Here is an 18,857-nt window from a genome sequence, read left to right as displayed (position 1 = left end):
AATCGAGGCACTTGAAGCATCTTTTAATGTCCACTCGCTCTCTGAGTCGACAGTTGATCCAGCCTATCTTCACCCTACCCGCCGCTAGTATTTTGGACGCTGACTCTGCTGGCAGGCTGATAACTGCAGTCTGCGTCCCCACATAAGCCCGCTTTGACTGCCGAGTCCTGTAGTCCTTTAAGCTCGAAGATCTTTTCTAGTACTGCGCGGACATCCTCCTTCGTGGTAACCTGATCACTCGATAGTTACCTCCTGCCGTCAGGCCCTTACTTCAGCCTGCTGGCCAGGGGATTTTTCCATCTGACCGAGGAATTTCTCCGCTGTTTTATCATTCGACTTCTTTAGCTCCAGCATTAAGTCTCCCTTCTGTGACCGCCTAATTCGGTTGATGCTGTTTCCTAGATCCCTAAGCTCTGGGTCCGAGTTAACTTGCTTAAGAATGTCGGCATAAGTTGCTTCCCCCTTTTTGGAAAGGACGATCACTTCTGGCCTTGTATCCTCCTCACTTCCTCCTTCCTCTTCTTGGAGACAACCTTCCTCCATGCCTCATTGCCTCGCACTTCATTCTCTGTCTCATTTGTTGGCATCACAGCTGCCGCCTTTCCTTTGACATATTTGGCTGTTTTCAATGACTGCTCCTTTTTTGGAGCAGGGGGTTTCATCCTTTTGGGATCTTTTGGGGTCCAGGTATTTTACCCATCCCCTCGCGGCTTTTTTTTTTCCAGCGTCCTCGCCGAGTAACCTTTGCATAGGAGTTGTCACCTGTGTAGCCTGAGTGACTTTCTAATCTGGTTTACACGCTTCTTTCTTCCTTCTAATACAAGTGGTTGTCGACAGATGACCAAGGTAAGAGCAACAGTTAACGAGCATTGATCATTAAAGACACCCGGACCAATTAAACGCATTCAAGGGTGAAGAGATGAAGGCATTATTGAATCACGCGAAATTACCCGAATCAAACGCAAGAAGAACTTGCATAATGCAAAAGAATATTGTCCTATAATTTATTTTCTACTGAACTGTAGTGGCCACTTGCGTTGTCAGCTGTTGTTGCTCTGAGCGGTGCGTTTGCTCGGCTTCTGATATTCCAGGTATATAGTTTCCATTTGCGCTCCTCGTGATAATGGTCCTCTGGAAAAGCGCGATGAGGGTCTGTATAATGCACTTCAAGCGTTCTGCGGATGCTGTGCCGGTTCACGCGGTTTCCGAAAGGGCCGCTTCAAACCTGGCTCTTCAGTTGAATATGATGCAGTGTTGGGTTCCAAAATTGGTTAACACTGTGGTCCAAGAAAGTCTTCGCGACTGCAGTTGTTGAAATTCGAGCAGAGCCACTCCCCCGGATTAAAAAGGTTGCATCCTTCGTCCCTTGACTATTATAGTGATGCTATCAATTAAGCAGATACAAATTCTCTGCCTTCCATCACGTCAGTCTAGAACTCTAATCACTTAGCCATCGACGTTGATCAGAATTAGAATTTAATGACTATTTAGTTCTTCCCCAAACTCAACTAATTAGAATATTAATTCCATTTTTCCTCCTAATTCATGAATAGAATCGTGTTTCCCCCTACGCTAATGAGAAATATTTTTTTCTAATAATTTCATCGTTTATTTGAGCATTTAAAACTTTTAATAAAATACATTTTTACATTGCATCATGCAATTGAACACTTCAAACGAATTGGTATTTGATCTCATCTGCCTCGCGAATCAGTCTTACCATATCCTGACACAAACTATCAGTCGATCCAGCTATTATGTCTGGTTTCATGACATTGAATTCACCACCATATGTGTGATAAGCCACACCTCCAGCCTCACGTACAATAACCACCCCAGCAGCCATATCCCACGGTTTCAGGTCTTCAACGTGATAGCAATCCACTCTCCCCATGGCCACATAGCACAAGCTCAAAGCTGCAGTTCCAAATGATCGAGTTCTGCAGAAAATATCAACATTTATGAGTGAAAACTATTTTAATGAATAATAAGTGCCGCTTGAGCGACCGGTGCAACTTTATTGGATTTCCTATGCATAAGCAAATCTGCAAATTGGTTCTTTTTCATATGAATCCGTAAACTTAGTACTTACCCAGTGGCATTTGATCCCAGCTTGTAGATACGTTTCACATTCTTATCTCGGCAAGTGGCTGCGTGGATTAGAGATATTTCATATGCAATGATCGCTCGTTTTATCTACGACAAAAAAATGAAAACATTGTATAACAAGGGAGAAGAGTTAAAAATGATATAATAATTAAGTCGATTGTAGAAAGAAATAATTTTGGTACTGGTAACATGGTCCCAGACCCTCGGATGCCGAAAAAATCTAAATTGTGAAGAAAAGCTACCAAATATACAAATATTCGATACGAGAATGTTGAGGTGAATATAATCAGAGCCAAGCAGCTTCCTTGCGATAACAGATATCCTGAACCGTCTCGTCCCAGATCAATGAATAACCCATTATTTTCTGGGGTCTAAAATTACACATAGCACCAAGACAGTTGACCTTCAGAAATATGTATACTCTAGTCCCACTCACCCTCGCTGGTTGGCAATTGACTTCAAGAAATACACAATTTTGAAACACCGCAAAGTCGATGCAAGCTTCAATAACTTGGATTATCCCGATCCTTCATCGGGCCAGCAAAAGCGCTCCTAGCATTGATGTGACAGAGAAGGAATTTGAACCTAGGATAGATGAAAACAAGTCGGGAAACCGGAAGCTGGACGCTTCAGGTACAAAGGGTTTTGTGTATTTCTTAGTAATATGCATATATTTATACACATAAACTGAGTACGGTTTACAGAAAAACATCCCTAGGGGTGTGTTCTGCCTTCAGGACCGTCTCAGACGATGCAGCGTTTGTCATCTCGGGAATGATGCCGATTGACATCCTGGCAATCGAAATGATGAACATTTACAACACCAGGTCCATCTCTCCCTTATCACAGGTGAAAAAAGCCGAAAGAGAGAGATCCATAAGCAGATGGCAACAGCGATGGGACCAGTCAAAAAAGGGTCGTTAGACTTACAGGTTGATCCCTTCCATCAGGGAGTGACTGGAGAGAAAGCATGGGGCAATTATAATCTCACCCAGTTTCTCACCGGCCAAGAAGGATACCGTCAATACCTGTACAGGTTTAAATTGGACACCTCACCTAATTGTCGAAACTGCGAAGGGGTCCCAGAAGACCCAGTGCACATATTCTTCCAATGTCCTAGGTTCGTGGAAGAAAGGAGGAAACTCTAGGTGAAGTGCTATCACCGGAAAATTTTGTCCGGAGAATGGTAGCCTGTCAGGAAGACTGGGATGCGATCAATTCCATGATCGCTATAATAAAGATAAACTGCGAAAAGCAGAAGAAGTAAGGAAGACGCGATTACGAACCCCGCGGGTAGACGAAAGGAGAAGTGGTTCCACGGGGTAGGGGGGAGTCGGGAGTGGTTTTGGTAGGTAAAAATCCCACACTCTGGCGTGCCCAGGCCAGAGTCTTTTGAAGATTTCCACCTCCTCAAAAAAAAGACACAGTAAACCGATTTTAATAAGGTTTTTTTTTACGCAAAACCTTAACAAGTCCTAAAAAATTAGTTATCAAAGGATGCAATCAAAATTAAAATTGACAAAAAACGGACCAGTCGAAAAATCGCGTTCTAAACTTTTAACCAATTACAAAGTAGTTGTAGCCAGTTTTTCTCCAAAGCACAATCTATGCTGAACGTCAAACTCTATGAAAAAAACACTCTCAAACTGTCATGTCCAGTCAAGACGAAGCCGATCCAAAGTCCAAAAGAAAGGCTCCTCAGACATTCAAAATCTGCTGAAAACATAACCAAATATTTAACGAAATTATTGGTCTTTATCACCTTTGAAGTACTCCCCTTCTGTGGAGGTACGCTTTGCTGCTTTGGATATTTCTTTCAAGTTCAGTATCTAATGTTGCTTCGTTTCGTCAACGATGTCAAAACATCGTGTTTTGACCAGAACTGTCAATTTGGGGAACAAGAGAAGTCACAAGCGATCAAGGGAGGTGATCAGCGAGGTTAGGAGACAATAATTCAATTTTCCCCACAAAATTCTCGACTCAACAAAGCTAAAGAGCGGATGCGTTGTTGTAGTGCAGGAACCATGAGGCTTTACAGACCACCATGGCAGTAACGGCGATTGACCTTTTCCTCTTGAGGCAGAAATTCATTGGAAACAACTCCATTTTTTCATACGTTGAGATCTTAACCGATCCACTGTGACTATTGAGCTTTTACTCATGTCCAAATATCCGGGATTCGACACCTTCCTTCGATCCTTCCTCTTTTCATAATCTCCGGCAAGTCCCTCGCTTGTCAGACATCGGCTGACATGTACAAGATCATTCACTTTTCTCTTATTTGAGTGTCATCAATTTATGTGAGAGACCTTCCTGATCGACAACAGATTGTCTTCCGATTTTGAAGCCTACAAAAAAGAACATCCAACAATATAGCTTCGGTAACCACGGTTCAACATACTATACAGTGAGGTTGTCAAACTTGACAAAATACTGTCAAACAGCAGGAAGCATAGCAAATTTCTGCCACTACAGTACCTTCATTCGAGAAAGGGAATCCATACATGGAACATACAGCAGATGACCCCATGTTTACATATGAATTTAGAATCTCTACCCCTGACATATGCACTGATTTCGTCAGAATTGTCCTGAGGTTAATAATTTTTGCAGTTTGACCTTTAGGGTTTGCGAACAGTTCTTTCTTTTGGGTGAAACCAAGAACCTAACTGTTTGACTACCCACTAGCGACGCTCCAACATCCTTTCTTCATGATCCATATTGTCCGTGTGCTCGACGCAATCTCCTTGCAGATTCACTCAATAATTCATTCGTTATCAGTTTCTACATGATTGAATTTCTACGGACAAGCTTGTCCAGGGCACGATGATAGTAAATTTGGTGGAAATCCTACCATTATTGACGAAATTATGGTAGGTCAAAATTATTTCCTTCGTGTAAAGTTACTGCATTCGACGACATCATGTGTCGAATGTGAAAATAGTATCTAAGGGTAAACCTTTCATCTCTTATGCGTCGAGCTCCCAGGGGAGTATAAGCGAAAGTATCGGTAAACGATGAACATGCCAGTCAAACAGTCGTATTGTCTATCAATCGAGATCATAATCATCCCTAGACCCAGCTTTTTCGCAATATGTTCCCGTCGGAACAAGATTTTTTCCCCAAGGACCTGGATATGTCCCCGCATTACCGGAAATTATTATTATTTTTCTCTAGAAACTTCAGGAGCATAAGATCTTCCAGAATATGTACTTTGAACGTAAGATGGAATGACCCGTCGGACAGATCACAACAAAAACTTGCTGAATGCTTTTACGAAGCCATTTTTGTCGTCCAGGAGTCATAGCATGAACACCTTGCAATAGCCAAGAGCCAGTTGTGAAAACCCCTCTCTGTGGACAGCCCCTAAGACATCCTGCCACAATAGACCAGAGTCTATAGTTAAATATACATTTCACTCGTTCCAAGGATACTATTTTTCATGTCAAAATTTAATCTTTTGGTTGCGGATTGTATGCAAATCTCGGCCCTGAGATGAGATTTCGGATCCCTCCTAGAGGTGCACTTCAAACAAATGGTTTGCCTTTTCTTCATCGCTTGCTGTCTTATTCCCGGTTTATAAACATAGATCAGCTGTGTACCGCCTGCTAGATAACCTAGCTTCTGACTACGTTCTTTGGCAAGCATTTGCTTTGATTTGAGGTTGCTTCGAGAGAGTTAGTCTCTTCGGAGAAGCACCTCCATAATGATCACTTAGCTGATCTTCTTCAGAGCTCTTTAAGGCTCTTTCCGGTCAGCGGCTGAATTACACTTTAGAACTCAGTTGAGGAGCACACTTGTCTGTTTTGCCAAATCCGATTCCTACCATGGTGTTTTACCCTTCTTTGGCATCTTGATTGGACGGCTCTTTTTAAAAGCTTCTCTCATGCTAGTTCTGATCATCTGGATTATTTTCTCAATTCCAGCAATGGGTTTGACGCGCCCACTAAAGCCCCCAATTCTATTTTGTATGTCGCCCAGTCTGTCTTCCGCAGATTCCAAAATGGAGTGGTTGGAGGTGGATCAATGCCTATTACGAAATCAATGCGCCTATGATCTGAGAGCGTTATATCGTTTGATACACTCCGACAAGAGCTGCAATGTCAAGAGATGCCACCTGACACTTAGGTAAGATCGCAAACAAACGATAGCTGTTGATGGAAAGCCGTACCATTGGAGTTTTTTGAGAAGAAGAGAATGGTCAACGGAATCAAAGGCTTGGGGGAGAAGTGACAATAGTACGGCCATTTTTTCATTCAGAGACTTCGGCGCAAAGATAGTAAACTCTAATAGACAACAGCGCTACCATTGAAATCCATGTTCAGCGAGAGTCAGTGTCAAATGATGAACATGCCTCCTCCTACTACTCCTGTTAAAAATGATAAAAACGAGAAGGGAAATGTAGGGCTTACATTTTTTTATGAAAAGATTTGGTGCCACAGAGATCGCAACCCCGTAACGTCAAAACTGTCAAATTCCACAAATTGAAGGGTTTCAAAAGAAGGATAAAAAGGGACGAACAAGTTGATGTATAAATTGAAGAAAAATAATCTTGGAGAAGCTCCCAATCAGGAAAAGGGGTAAGGGACGGGAAGTGCGGTCATGTGACCAGAATGGTTCAGGCCACCCTCAAATGAGTCTTAAATCATCGCTAAATATTGTGAGTGCACTTTCTTTATAACAGTTTTAGTCGCTAAACTATAAAATTGGACCATTTTTCGGCACTATCAGAATGGAGGAATACGGATATCAGTGGTAAACGAAACAAAATATTATCTCACAGAGGAAATGAAGAAAGAATATAAATATTGTCTTCCTCTTAAAAGTCACTTTCGTTGGTCATATTCATGACGGTAATATGGACAAAAGTTTCTTCCAGCTCCATTGCAGAGAAGCTGAATCCCAGGCGACTTTAAAAACAGAATAGCTTTGTCAATTGCAACTTTAATTTCAATGCCGAGGGTAATACCTGATAATGGCGGCGGGAATGGGGTTTCAAATTTAAAGAATAAAAGTGAGCCTGGTAATGACAGTTTGCGAGGTCCCCGGGGGCACCCAACCGTGACAAGTCTTCTGTATTGGTGGACAACGGAAATTGTCGACCTGCAGAGGTAATGTCATAAGCTCCGCTCTTTGCTAGAAGATTTAAATGACTGGATGGAGGCTTGCACCCCAATGGCGAGGTACGCATAAGCTAAAAGGAGTCTCCAAAATGCGAAAAACAGAGGACAAAGCTCGCAGTTGGCAGGAGCTAATTGAGGTGGATGGATATCCATGGGTTTCGACCAGAAAAATCGGGGTTCCGCAGAAACCTTGTTCACTTAATATCGCCGAATTGTGCAAACTTTATTTCTTACCAATTCTGTTCGAGTTGATGACAATCGCATGGAAAGCGCCGTGGATTGCCCGCTTTTCATCACGAAGGAGCTAGTAGAGATCGTCCTCTAAAAAAAAAAAAAAAAAATAAAGAGCTGCCGTCTGCGTTCTTATCACTCTGTATACTTGACACACGAAAGTCCTGGGGGTGTGACGTGAGTACCTGCGGTGAAGGCTTAATCCCACGGTCCTCTTCGGACACCGATTGATTTTGGGACTACAATCAGAGCCCCGCCATGCAAGCACAGCGGTCCTGGTTTATACTGAGTGCAGGCTCAGCATTCATACCAGTGGATGCGAGGCCTATCTAACACCTCTGCCGCAACTAAGGGGTACGGCACCCGAGTTGTACAGCGCAACTCCACGCTTGAGCTCCGAGGAGCTCTGCCCGCGATGTAGGCATAACCACAACCACCATGAAACTCCCACTAGGGGGCCAACCGCAAATAATCGGGCCGAGACCACATCCTCCAGGAATTCTCCTGGGGCATATGCCACTTCAGATGAGTTCCTTGCAGACTCGGGTCTGATCACCCTCCTCGAGTACGTGAGGACGGAACTCCCCAACGGGTTAATGTATACTTGACACAGTTGGAAAATGCCTGAAAAGCTCATTAGACTCGCCGAAGCGATACGTGCTGCGGGGACTTATTTATTTTGGATGCTGTTCATTGAGCTGACGCACCCAACGTGGATCTGGACGAATGGTGCAACTCATAACGCTTAATGTCAGATTCCGCTAGATTGCAGATATACTAGGTACACTAGAAAATTAATTTCACATGTCGAGCTGCCTCTTGCGGTTCCCTGCTCTATGATACGTTACAGAGCTAGATGAGGATGAAGATGCGGTTGGCGGAGGGACCCATCATAGACCCGGACCTCTGGAATGATAGAACTCGGCATACCAACGAAAGCTCCTTGCGCTGATACAGAAATAGGAAGGAAGTGATCCCCTTGCTCTCCTTGCTAAGGACTGTAAACCATTCACAAGCGCTAGGGAGGGAAATTAGGGGAGTGGTTGCTTTTGAAGAGCAGCAGCATATATGTTACTATCGACGACTCATCGGCAACTTAGACGCGTGACAGATTTGAAAAGGTAGTGAGATTTATTATTTCCTTACCAAGCTTCTAACCCGATCTGGAGGTTTTCAGGATTACCTACACAAGATTGGGAAGGCACGATATCCTGACTATGTACTCAGCAATGGAGTGGTGGACTACCAATTATATCTTTTTTCTTCTGGAAGATGGTATGGGATTCATCAGCAACTTCATACAGATACAGGAGAGCTCTTTCCAAACAGCATTCTCAGAGAGGTGCTAAAAGGCACTGACAGATGGAGCCGTGTTGCGCCGTAGATTCAATTTCTGGTTAGGAAGAAGGCTAAGCTCGACTGGCAGAGGGACAAGACAGTAGGAACGTGCTCCTCTCGGGAATAGTAATTTTCAATGAATTTCACCGCAGACCCATATAATTTTTATTCCCGGCCCGGATTTTCTCTCTTCGGCTCCAGTCTGATAACTGATGACGTCAAGAGGCTAGAGGAGCAAGACAGTCGATACTGAAAGCCGGTCAAACAACCAGCACGGTCTAGACCCACTGAGTCGTTGAAAATGTGGTTTCAGTTATAAATGATTGATTCAAAAAACAAGACACATGCATTCTATCTTTTGCACTCCCCCCTTCTTACTAAAATACGCCACTTAATTCACAGCCGAGGCTTCTACCGTCAGAAATTACTCGTTAAATTTTGCTATGTCTATTGCTTGTCTATGGCTATGGCTTGTCTATCGCATTGTTCAATCATAATCGGACCCAAGCCCCCAATAGACACCATTAAATAATGTTGATAATAAGCGCAAACAATGAATTGTCAGTTATACTGTTCGTAGTTGAATATGACGTTGCCCCACATTATAGCCGGTGGTCCAAGCACCAACTAGAGGAATTGAAGCTTATAGATGATTTCCCTAACGAAAACTAGTGGCCATAGGTAGAAGGTATTGAAAGTTTAAAATTATCTCTATCGCGTAAATTTAGTGCATCTCACGGCATCATGTGTTGAATGTCAGAATAATATTGAGAAAAAAAACGTTTCATTCCTCCTTCCACGGGAGTATAAGCAGAAGCATCGGTAAACGATGAACATGTCCGTCCAAAAGTCGAAACTGAAGAAGAGAACGAAGGGAAAGAGGTTCTTGACTAAATTCTTCTTATACAGCATTTCGGGAACCATCTACCTTCATCAGTGTGCTCTCAGAGCAAAAGCAGAGAGTTTTAGTGGCTGGATTTTCGGTACTACCTGAAGGGTTTCGACGCGAAAAATCGAGACCTTGCGAAAATCTTGTTCACTTGATGGTCGGAATTGTATGGACATTACTTCGGATTGATGACAACCTCGTGGAAAGCGCCGTGGATTGCCTAACTTTCACCATGGAAGGAAGGGCTAATAGGGTTTCCAGTAATACCTGTACAAGATTGGGAAGGCACGATTCTCTAACAGTATGCTCTGCAATGTAGTGGTGGACTACGCCGATTACACCCTTTCCTTCTAGAAGATGGAATGGGAATCGTAAACAGTTTCATGCAGATATAAGAGAGCTCTCTCCCGACTGTATTGGCAGAGAGATGCTGTGGGGCGCACGACTGGCAGAGGAACTAGACAGTAGGGGTTTTTTAAACTAGCAAGGGACTAGACATGCCTTGAAGGACTGAATACACTCGGCTCGTCCAACAAGCTCTGGTTAGTTTGGGTTGCAGGCCATGCTGGGTTAGAAGGCAACGAGGCAGCGCGAACTAGCCAAGAAGGGAGCAGGGACGCCTTTACATAGGCCAGAATCTTTCTGTAGAATCGGAAACGGTTTCATGGCTATGAATCTAAGAAATGAAAAGGAAAGGTTGAGGGAACTATACTGGGCGGGCCTACCAGGGATAGAGCAGTCCAGGGTGCTTATTGGGGGATACGATCCCATGCGTATAAAGGATTGCTTAAACCTCACCAAAAAGAACATCCGAATCATAGTGGGAATTCTCACTGGTCATTGTCGGCTGAACTATCACCTAAGGAAGCTAGGGATATCTACGGACACTGCCTACAGGTTTTGTGAGGAGTATGACGAAACCTCTATACACGTCCTGGGACAGTGTCCGGCACTTGTGCAAAGTAGGTCGAGGCATCTGGGAGGACACTTAATATCAGATGCAAAGTTGAAAGATCTGGAAGTAGGGAACATACTAAAGTTCCTGACGGTTATAGGCCTGCTTGAGATACTATGATCAATAGGTACACTTCTTTAAGGACGTGGTGCGACTTTCCCTTAACGGAAAAATAATAATAACTTATTCCTGATATCCCTTGGGCTCTGATAATACTTATAAAGAAAATGACACTAAGTGCATATCCGATCTTCAGTACGGTTTTGACAGCTGAAATTCTTGAAGGAGACGTCAGGAGACCAAAGTGATGTTAGAATCAACCCTTCCTGATCATACGGATAACGTAGGCACAAGACAGGCGATGTTGAAAGCCGGTCAAACCACCTTACGATAGTGGGAGCACTCCATGATACAAAGTGAACCCTGGTTCTTTCTTCTCTAGTGATAGCTACTCGTAATTGACTAACTGTCGCACAACATTCAATTATTGAGTGAGTTACCACAATAAAGACCAATTGAATAGTCGGAATTATAGTTTCGTTATTAAATGATTGATTCAAAACAAAACACGTGCATTCTATCACTGAGTTCTCAGTCGGGGCTTGGTTAACATTTTGACGGTGTCACCCAGTTTTCGTTAGGGAAATCGTCTATAAGCTTCAACTCCTCTAGTTGGGGCTTGGACCACCGGCTAAAATGTGGGGCAATGACATAATCAACTACAAAAATCATATCTAATTTAACACCCATTTTTTGTGTTGTTTATACAAAGAGTAAACTGACAATTCATTGTTTGCGCTTATTATCAACATTTTTTTATGGTGTCTATTGGAGGCCTGGGTCCGATTACGATTGAACAATGCGATAGAAAGGTTGGAACAATGGAATGGAACCTAGTGAAGAACTAATTAACAGTTCTCAAGTTTATCATTCCATGAGCTAAGTTTAATGTTACACAGATTTATTGTTAAGATATTTGCACGGCATGGTTTTGAAATGAACTTTATGCGGGACAAATTGCTCTCATACTCTGCATTTGAGTCTTACATAAGCAAATTTATCCACAACAGAATAATAACCAAAAAAGTCTAATCAGCATGTTATCATAAAATCACAGCCAGTACCCCCTTGACCCATAGTCAAATTGATAAAGAAACTTTCAAATTCTATCTATTTCCGACAATCTTTTTTCGCATAGCAGCATTCAGTGTAATCACTCATTTGAAGGTCAAGCTCTAGCAAAAATAACGCCAGGAAAAGATTGGAACCAAAAACCGGTTAAGATTTCGATTATTATTCTCACAGTCACCTCAAGTTTCAGCCAACAAAATTGTTTAATAATTTGCAACTCACCTGGTCAACCCCGGACACATGAATCCTTTCTCCATTCAAGTAAGCCCCGTGTCCCTTCCTTGCTGTGAACAGTTCATTCGCAATCGGGTTGTATATAATGCCAACGACCAGCTCCTTATTCACAGCCAATCCAACAGAGATGCAACAATGCGGGATTTTCTTTATAAAATTAGTAGTTCCATCGATGGGATCAATTATCCAAGTGGGGGCATCTGTTAGCTCAGGAATTTTGTCCTCAGCCGCTGCGGTTTCCTCGCCAATAAACTTGTGATCAGGGAATTTGGCTGCTAATCCTTTGAAGAGCATATCCTCGATTCGGCTGTCATATTCTGTGACTTGGTCATAGAATGCTGTTTTGGTCACGACATTCTTCTTGCCGATGGACCCCTCACGAAAAATATGGCCCGCACTTAGCACCAAGTCGTAGGCGTGCTGATAGTAACGTTCGATATCTTCGTTCGACATTGTACGATTAGGAACTGGAAAAGTGGAAATTCGAGATATTTTCTTTTCGCAAGACGCCGAAAATAAAGTATGTATTGAGCGAAAAATTAAGCGAGTGTGGAGCTTTGGATAAAACACTTTGGTCGACTGAGTTGGAGCCGGTGAAAGACTGATGAGTTCTTCACTTGTACCAACTCTGAATAAGACTGAGCTTTTTAGAGTTTGCTCTTTTATATAATATGACCGTGAAAGCAATGTTGTTGTTTGTGGTTACAGCGGGTGATCAAAGTTTTTGTTGACTAGTGGTTACTATACTCAAAACTATCTATCCCAACCGTCTTATCTAAAATTGTACCAGGACGTTGAACCACAACATAGGAAATCAAACAACTACCAAACTGGCATGAATGGATAAGTGAATATATGGAACAAATTTTAACTTATACAGTGCGACCGTAAATATTAGAACCGCTGTATTTCAAAAAATGTTCAATGTCTGTTTGTCTGTCTCCCCATCTCTCACATGAGATTTACCCTGAAAGGACCGGAGCTATCGTCACGAAATTTGGTGCGAATATGCGGTCTGTGAACCGCTATACTTGCGACAAGTAGTACCATTTATGTTGGGTTTAAGCGGGGGAGGGGCCTTCACATATATCCAAAGGGGGAAAAGGGGGCAATTTTTTTTCATAGAATATGGGCATGTTGGGTATCAGAGGAAAGGGCTCAATTAGTAATTTATGAAAATGATTTTGTTTCTTATATTGGATAAAACACAAGGGAGTGAGGACTCAAAATATGTCCCCCAAACAGTCTCGTTCTCTGAACCTATATATTCAAAGAATCTGAAAAAAAGTCGCAGCAATGCGTGTTAATATATGATAATATTCTCTTTGTTCTTCAGCTGATTTGACATTTTGTCTCAATGTTTTTAAGTCACAACGTGAGGGCAATCTTAAACTGACATTACGATCGCGGTTAGACGTAAACCTCAAACGGGACACTTCGCGAGGCTTGGTTGGTTTTAAGCCAGTCACTAGTTTTTTTTTTATGCATTAAAAAAGCCTTGAAAAAACCCCAAACTTCACAAAAAAAAGTTCAACAAGTCACCCAAAAATTTACCTTTCAATATTTTTTAATGATCTTAGTTTGCCGACAGTGATTAAGTTTGTAGGTTGCAATGCCGTTTAAATTTTTTCTTTAGGATGATCACAGCACCCTCTAACGTGGCAGCAGAAAAAACACCTTCTTTTTTGGAGATGAGTGTATTAGTTGCTCTGCATTTCAATAATGAACAATCCTATCGAGCTGGAAAAACTAGTAGGAATACTCAAGACATCAATCAAGACGTCCCAAAAAAATTCTAAAAAAAACGATGACCCCCCTTAACGTACTAAAAGTTACCTAAGTCATAAACTAATTAAAACAAAGATTATATTAGACTAATTAAGCATAAATAGACCAAAGGAAAAAGAAGAAAAATCAATAAAACCTCTTACGGCTAAAAGTAATATTTAAGTACTGCACTTACAGGGTAAGGCCAGGTAATAAATTCCTTATCAGGAGACATCAGTAGACTACTAATGAGGATTCAATCTTTGCAGATTGACGCCACAAAAGCAATCATTTGTAGCCTTTGTTCCCGGATGTCCTTGGAACTGGACAAGGCTGGAAGAAAGATTTTAAACTGGCGACAGAATTCCGTCTGGCTGCACTTAAAAAGTTCATGCGCCTTGTTGTTAATGACTTCATGTATAATACATTTGAGAGTGGTGTGTGATCAGGAGTCTGCTGGTTTTTCCTTGATGAGATGCCCTGGGTAGCTTGTGCATAAGAAATGCCTGGACTTAGTTGGTACCAGAAGAACTCGCGCGCTGGGTTCAATTGCTCTATCACAATCCGAAAAGTAAAATTGGAAGTATGGCGGGTGTATCAAAACCGCTTCGTATTTCTGTTGGTATTCATCAAGGAAGCGCCCTCTCACCACTCCTCTTTGTTCTTTTTATGGACACTGTCACAGGGGACGTCCAGCGCCCTACACCCTGCTTAATGCAGATGTTTTCCTAGCATCTAATGGCAAAAATGATCTCGAGCAACTTGTCCAAAAATGGAATGATCGCCTCATGCAACACGGTCTCAGATTGAATCTAAACAAAACTGAATTTTTGACGACCGATCACTATCAAACAGGCACAATCACTGTCAGCGGCAATGATCTGCCCAGAACTGAGCAATTTAAATACCTCGGGTCAACGCTATTAGCCAATGGAGAACTGCGTTATGAAATAGCTTCACGCATTAACGCAACTGGTGTTTTTTGTGATCGGCATCTCAAATCCAAAATTTCCCGCAATGTCGTCCGTCCTGTTGCCCTCTATGGTTCTGAGTGTTGGCCGACTATAAAAGACAATGAACGGCGTCTTGCGGTAATGGAGACGAAGATGTTGCGTTGGACTAGTGGCGTGACCCGTTTTGATCACATGCGAAATAAGGATATTTCCGATCGATATGGGGTTGCACCGATCGTGGAAAAACTACAAGAGAGGTGTTACGATTGTATGGTCACGTAATTCATGTCAACAAGAAGTCACTTGCCAAGATTGGTCTAAACATCGAAGTCGATGGTAAGCGACCGAAACAACGGTGACTTAATACGCTGGATGGGTGTTGCATTCCGATCAGGCATTTGATAGAACCAAATGAAAAAAGCGTTAAATGCCGTTTATTTTTTTTTCTTTAAGATGAGCATTCCCGCTGTGGCGTGGTATCCGAAAAGCATTTTTATCGAGATGGGTGCCATTTATTTCTATAATGGGCAATGATATCGATCTGAAACAATGTTAGGTATGCTCAAGATATTAACAGATATATGCTCAAAAATTCGTGTTTGTATCTTGATTCAAGTTTTTCACGGGATGACCCCCTTAAAGCATATCATGAAGAGTTATTCGCATAATTTTCACACTATCCATTTGAGTCCAACTTTGCGCACCCTGATACGAAACCAGTTCTCATTGGGGAATACCTCGTCTACATTCATCCAAAATTCGTGGGCCCCTTATGTAGATGGTGGCTTACTAAGTAATAGTAATGTCTTGATGTAGACTGTCGAGTTTTTTTCTTTTTTAACCTTTGTGTAAAACAGAACCGGTTTAAAATCGGTTTACTGTGTCTTTTACATTCCTTTTTTCGAAGACGGATTGAAACATACATAGACTACGAAATCCCAGCCATGTAGCGTAGGCTGATTTTAAGGGGTGTAAATTTTGACCATCTGCAACTTTGTTACTGATAGCTAGATTTACTTTAAACTTTAGATTCAATTCAATTATTCCTTATATTAATCCTTATGCCCACCCCAAATTTTGTATTAGGTTGTTGCAAATGAAATGGCCGTTATGGTACTAACATTTGAACCGACTGTGAAGCTTACAAAAGTTTATTTATCTAATCAAAATAGGTACCAGTCGATTCAAAACACTTCTCCTAGCGAGATTCAAGAGCATGTATGCCAGTTTCGTAGAAGGCCAACTGTCGGCTGTTGATAAATTCGTTGAAGGCAATTTTGACAGCCTCTTCGTTCCTAAATTGTTTTTCCGCCCAAAGAAAGATCCAAATGCTTAAAAATGTCGTAGTCGTTTGGCGAAAGGTCTGGTGAATATGGTGGATGAGGCAGAGTCTCATACTGGAATTCGTTCAATTTTTGAACCGTTGTTCTGGATACATGAGGTCGTGTATTGTCGTGAAGGAGTATCACACCATCTCTGTTGATCAATCTCGGCCGTTGAATACTCAATTTTTGGTGCATTTCCTAGAGTTGGGCACAGTATTTCTGTGCGTTTATCGTTTCTCCAGGTGTCAAAAAAGAATAGTGGATAAATCCAGCTGTAGACCACCAAACAGTCATCATTACCTTCTTCGAATGGAGGGTCGGTTTCGGCATACGCTTGGTGGCTCATCAGCATCTAAACATTGTCCTGATCGGCGACGATTGTCTTATAATATCCACTTTTTATCATATGTCACTATTCGCTTCTGTTGTGGGTGAGTAAAGAACTTAGTGAAGAGGACCGCTTCTGTTTTTTCCTCCGCAAATGTCAAATCAGAGCTCTTTAGCCAACTTTTAACAGCACCGATTGCCTCGCTTGAGTATAACTCAGCATCTTCGAGATGCTTTGTGATAACAACCAGCGCTATGTCGTCAGCGTAACCCACCACTGTGACTTTCTCCGCAAGGGGAAGATTAAGTACATCGTTGTACATGATGTTCCACAGTAGTGGGCCCAATACGGAGCCCTGTGGGACACCCGCGGAAACAACGTACTCTTGGGGTCCGTCATCAGTGTCACACCAGAGCCTCCTTTCAGTTAAATAACTGTCGACGATAGCAACGAGATAAGCGGGAATATCAACATTCGCTAGAGATTCCCGTATTAGATTCCAATTGGCCGAATTGAATGCATTTTTCACATCCAGGGTTACTACCACGCAATATTTGCTGGTACTATCCTTTCCGTGAATTGCATCTTCGGCCAAGCCAGTAACCAATTTGATGGCATCAATCTTTGATCTGGCTTTACGGAACCCATACTGCCGATCTGAAAGGCCGCCTTGGCTTTCAACAACCGGGAGTAATCTATTATAGATTACCCGCTCTAACATTTTCCCCAGTGTCCAAAACACATATGGGTCGATATGAGGATGGATCACGTGGAGGTTTACCAGGCTTAGGCAGAAGTACCAACTGTTGCCGCTTCCATGCCGCTGGAACAACTCAGCGAGCATGTCCGGTCTGGATTTCACTGCAAGCTTAAAGGCCTTATTCGGTACTCCGTCCAGTCCCGGCCCTTTATTGTCTCCTATTCTTGCACAGATATCTAGCAGCTCGTCTCTGGTAACTGGCGGAATTGCCGTCACATTCAGAGGTGGTTGAAATGTGTCGATGCTCTCCTCTTGCTGCGGGAATTACCCTTGGATGATTTTCAGTAAGAGGATAGGACACGTAATCTGCGAAGATGAACGACTTCTGAATCGCCCCACCACGATTCTGTAGGGACTCTTTTTTTCTCGGAGACGGTTATAGTGATTGACAACAAATTTGGTAGAAAAATGGAAACTATGAACGCACACACATACAGTGAGTTACATCCTTTTACGTTGAATCTAAGGGAGGGGGGGGGGGGGGGGTGTAAAATTTTTTTCATCAAATATAATCATGTGGGGTATCAAATTAAAGGTCTCGGTTAGTACTTTTCGAAGCCGGTCTTAGTTTTGACAATCGTTGGAAAGGTGGGGAGTGCGGGGGGTTGAAAATGATCGTTTCCTTAAGGGGGCCATTCTCAGAAACCCAACCGAAAAATCTGAAAAAAATCAGGAGGCTGCCATTATATGGTGCCTGGGCTCCGAAATACCTTCCATACCTATATCTCTTCAATTAAAGTTAATAATAATAATTTTTTTGTAATTGGCTGGAAACCCACCTTAAATTCACCTTAGCACCACGAAGTAGCAGTGATATAGGCTATAATGTAGAGCATGATCTTACCAAGTTTGGTGGAAATCGCACTATTACTAGCAAAGCTATAATACGTCAAAGCTGTTACTTCTTTGAAAATTGAAAACTATGAATGTCAAAATCACCCGAAAGTGGATTCTCTCACACAATATATGGATATATTACGTGCTACGTACTACGAAATACAGAAAACCTTTCGTACCTAAAGCGTCCAGCTTCCGGTTTCCCGACTTGTTCCTTTCTATTCTATGTGCAACAACCTAATACTAGGATGAATTTAAGTTTAATTTAGGAAGATATGGGAATTAGATGCATTTTAAGGCCTAGACTTCATGGTTCTGAGAAGGTGATCTGTTTCACTTTTTGAGGCTGACATTCCTCTATGTTTCGTCCAAAATCAAAAATAGAACCAATTTGGAGAAGTATTACTGGGCCCTTTGATTTAATTTGATACCCCACACGCCCATATTCAGTAAAAAAAATGCATCCCCCTTTCGCTCCTCCCCTCAAATTCAACACAAAAAATGGCGTCATTTTCTAGATATTAAGGAATTCACAGAAAGAAGAAGAAATTTCGTGACAGTTGGTTCTACCGTTTACGAGTAAATCGGATGTGGCAGACAGACCTTGAATAGATTTTAATAGGACTTTGTTTCACAAAAGAAAACCTTTAAAAGGCTGTTTGCCGCATGCATTTAAATATTCGAACCATTCAAAATACATGTTTTGATTAGTTTGCCATAATTTTGTCAGCGGCCAAACTGAAGAAAAACTGGTAGAGGAACAAAGGATAAAGAAGTACAAACTTGAAGTTGAACCCCAAATGAAAAATCTGAAAAAAATCACAATAATGCGCCTGTATTCAATCTTAAAGTTACTTAAAGTTAATGGTTGTATATT

At 42.1% G+C, this 18,857-nt stretch overlaps 2 protein-coding genes across 2 annotated transcripts in view; one reads left to right on the top strand and one right to left on the bottom strand.

The window, feature by feature from the left end:
* The window catches only part of LOC119647445 (ATP-dependent helicase brm), a 36,961-nt gene that overhangs the window by 6,063 nt on the left and 12,041 nt on the right, over nucleotides 1-18,857 (top strand). The window lies entirely within an intron of this gene.
* LOC119647446 (inositol monophosphatase 2-like) lies at nucleotides 1,586-12,660 on the bottom strand. Its single transcript, XM_038048371.1, has 3 exons — nucleotides 11,999-12,660; nucleotides 2,093-2,196; nucleotides 1,586-1,940 (listed from the first exon to the last, which is right to left on the bottom strand). The coding sequence occupies exons 1-3, from the start codon at nucleotides 12,461-12,463 to the stop codon at nucleotides 1,673-1,675; spliced, it is 837 nt and encodes a 278-aa protein (XP_037904299.1). The 5' UTR covers nucleotides 12,464-12,660; the 3' UTR covers nucleotides 1,586-1,672.

This window comes from Hermetia illucens, chromosome 2 (assembly GCF_905115235.1).
Source record: "Hermetia illucens chromosome 2, iHerIll2.2.curated.20191125, whole genome shotgun sequence".
NCBI lineage: Eukaryota > Metazoa > Arthropoda > Insecta > Diptera > Stratiomyidae > Hermetia > Hermetia illucens.
The sequence above is the reverse complement of the archived record's forward strand: the minus strand, read 5'-3'. Positions and strand labels throughout refer to the sequence as shown.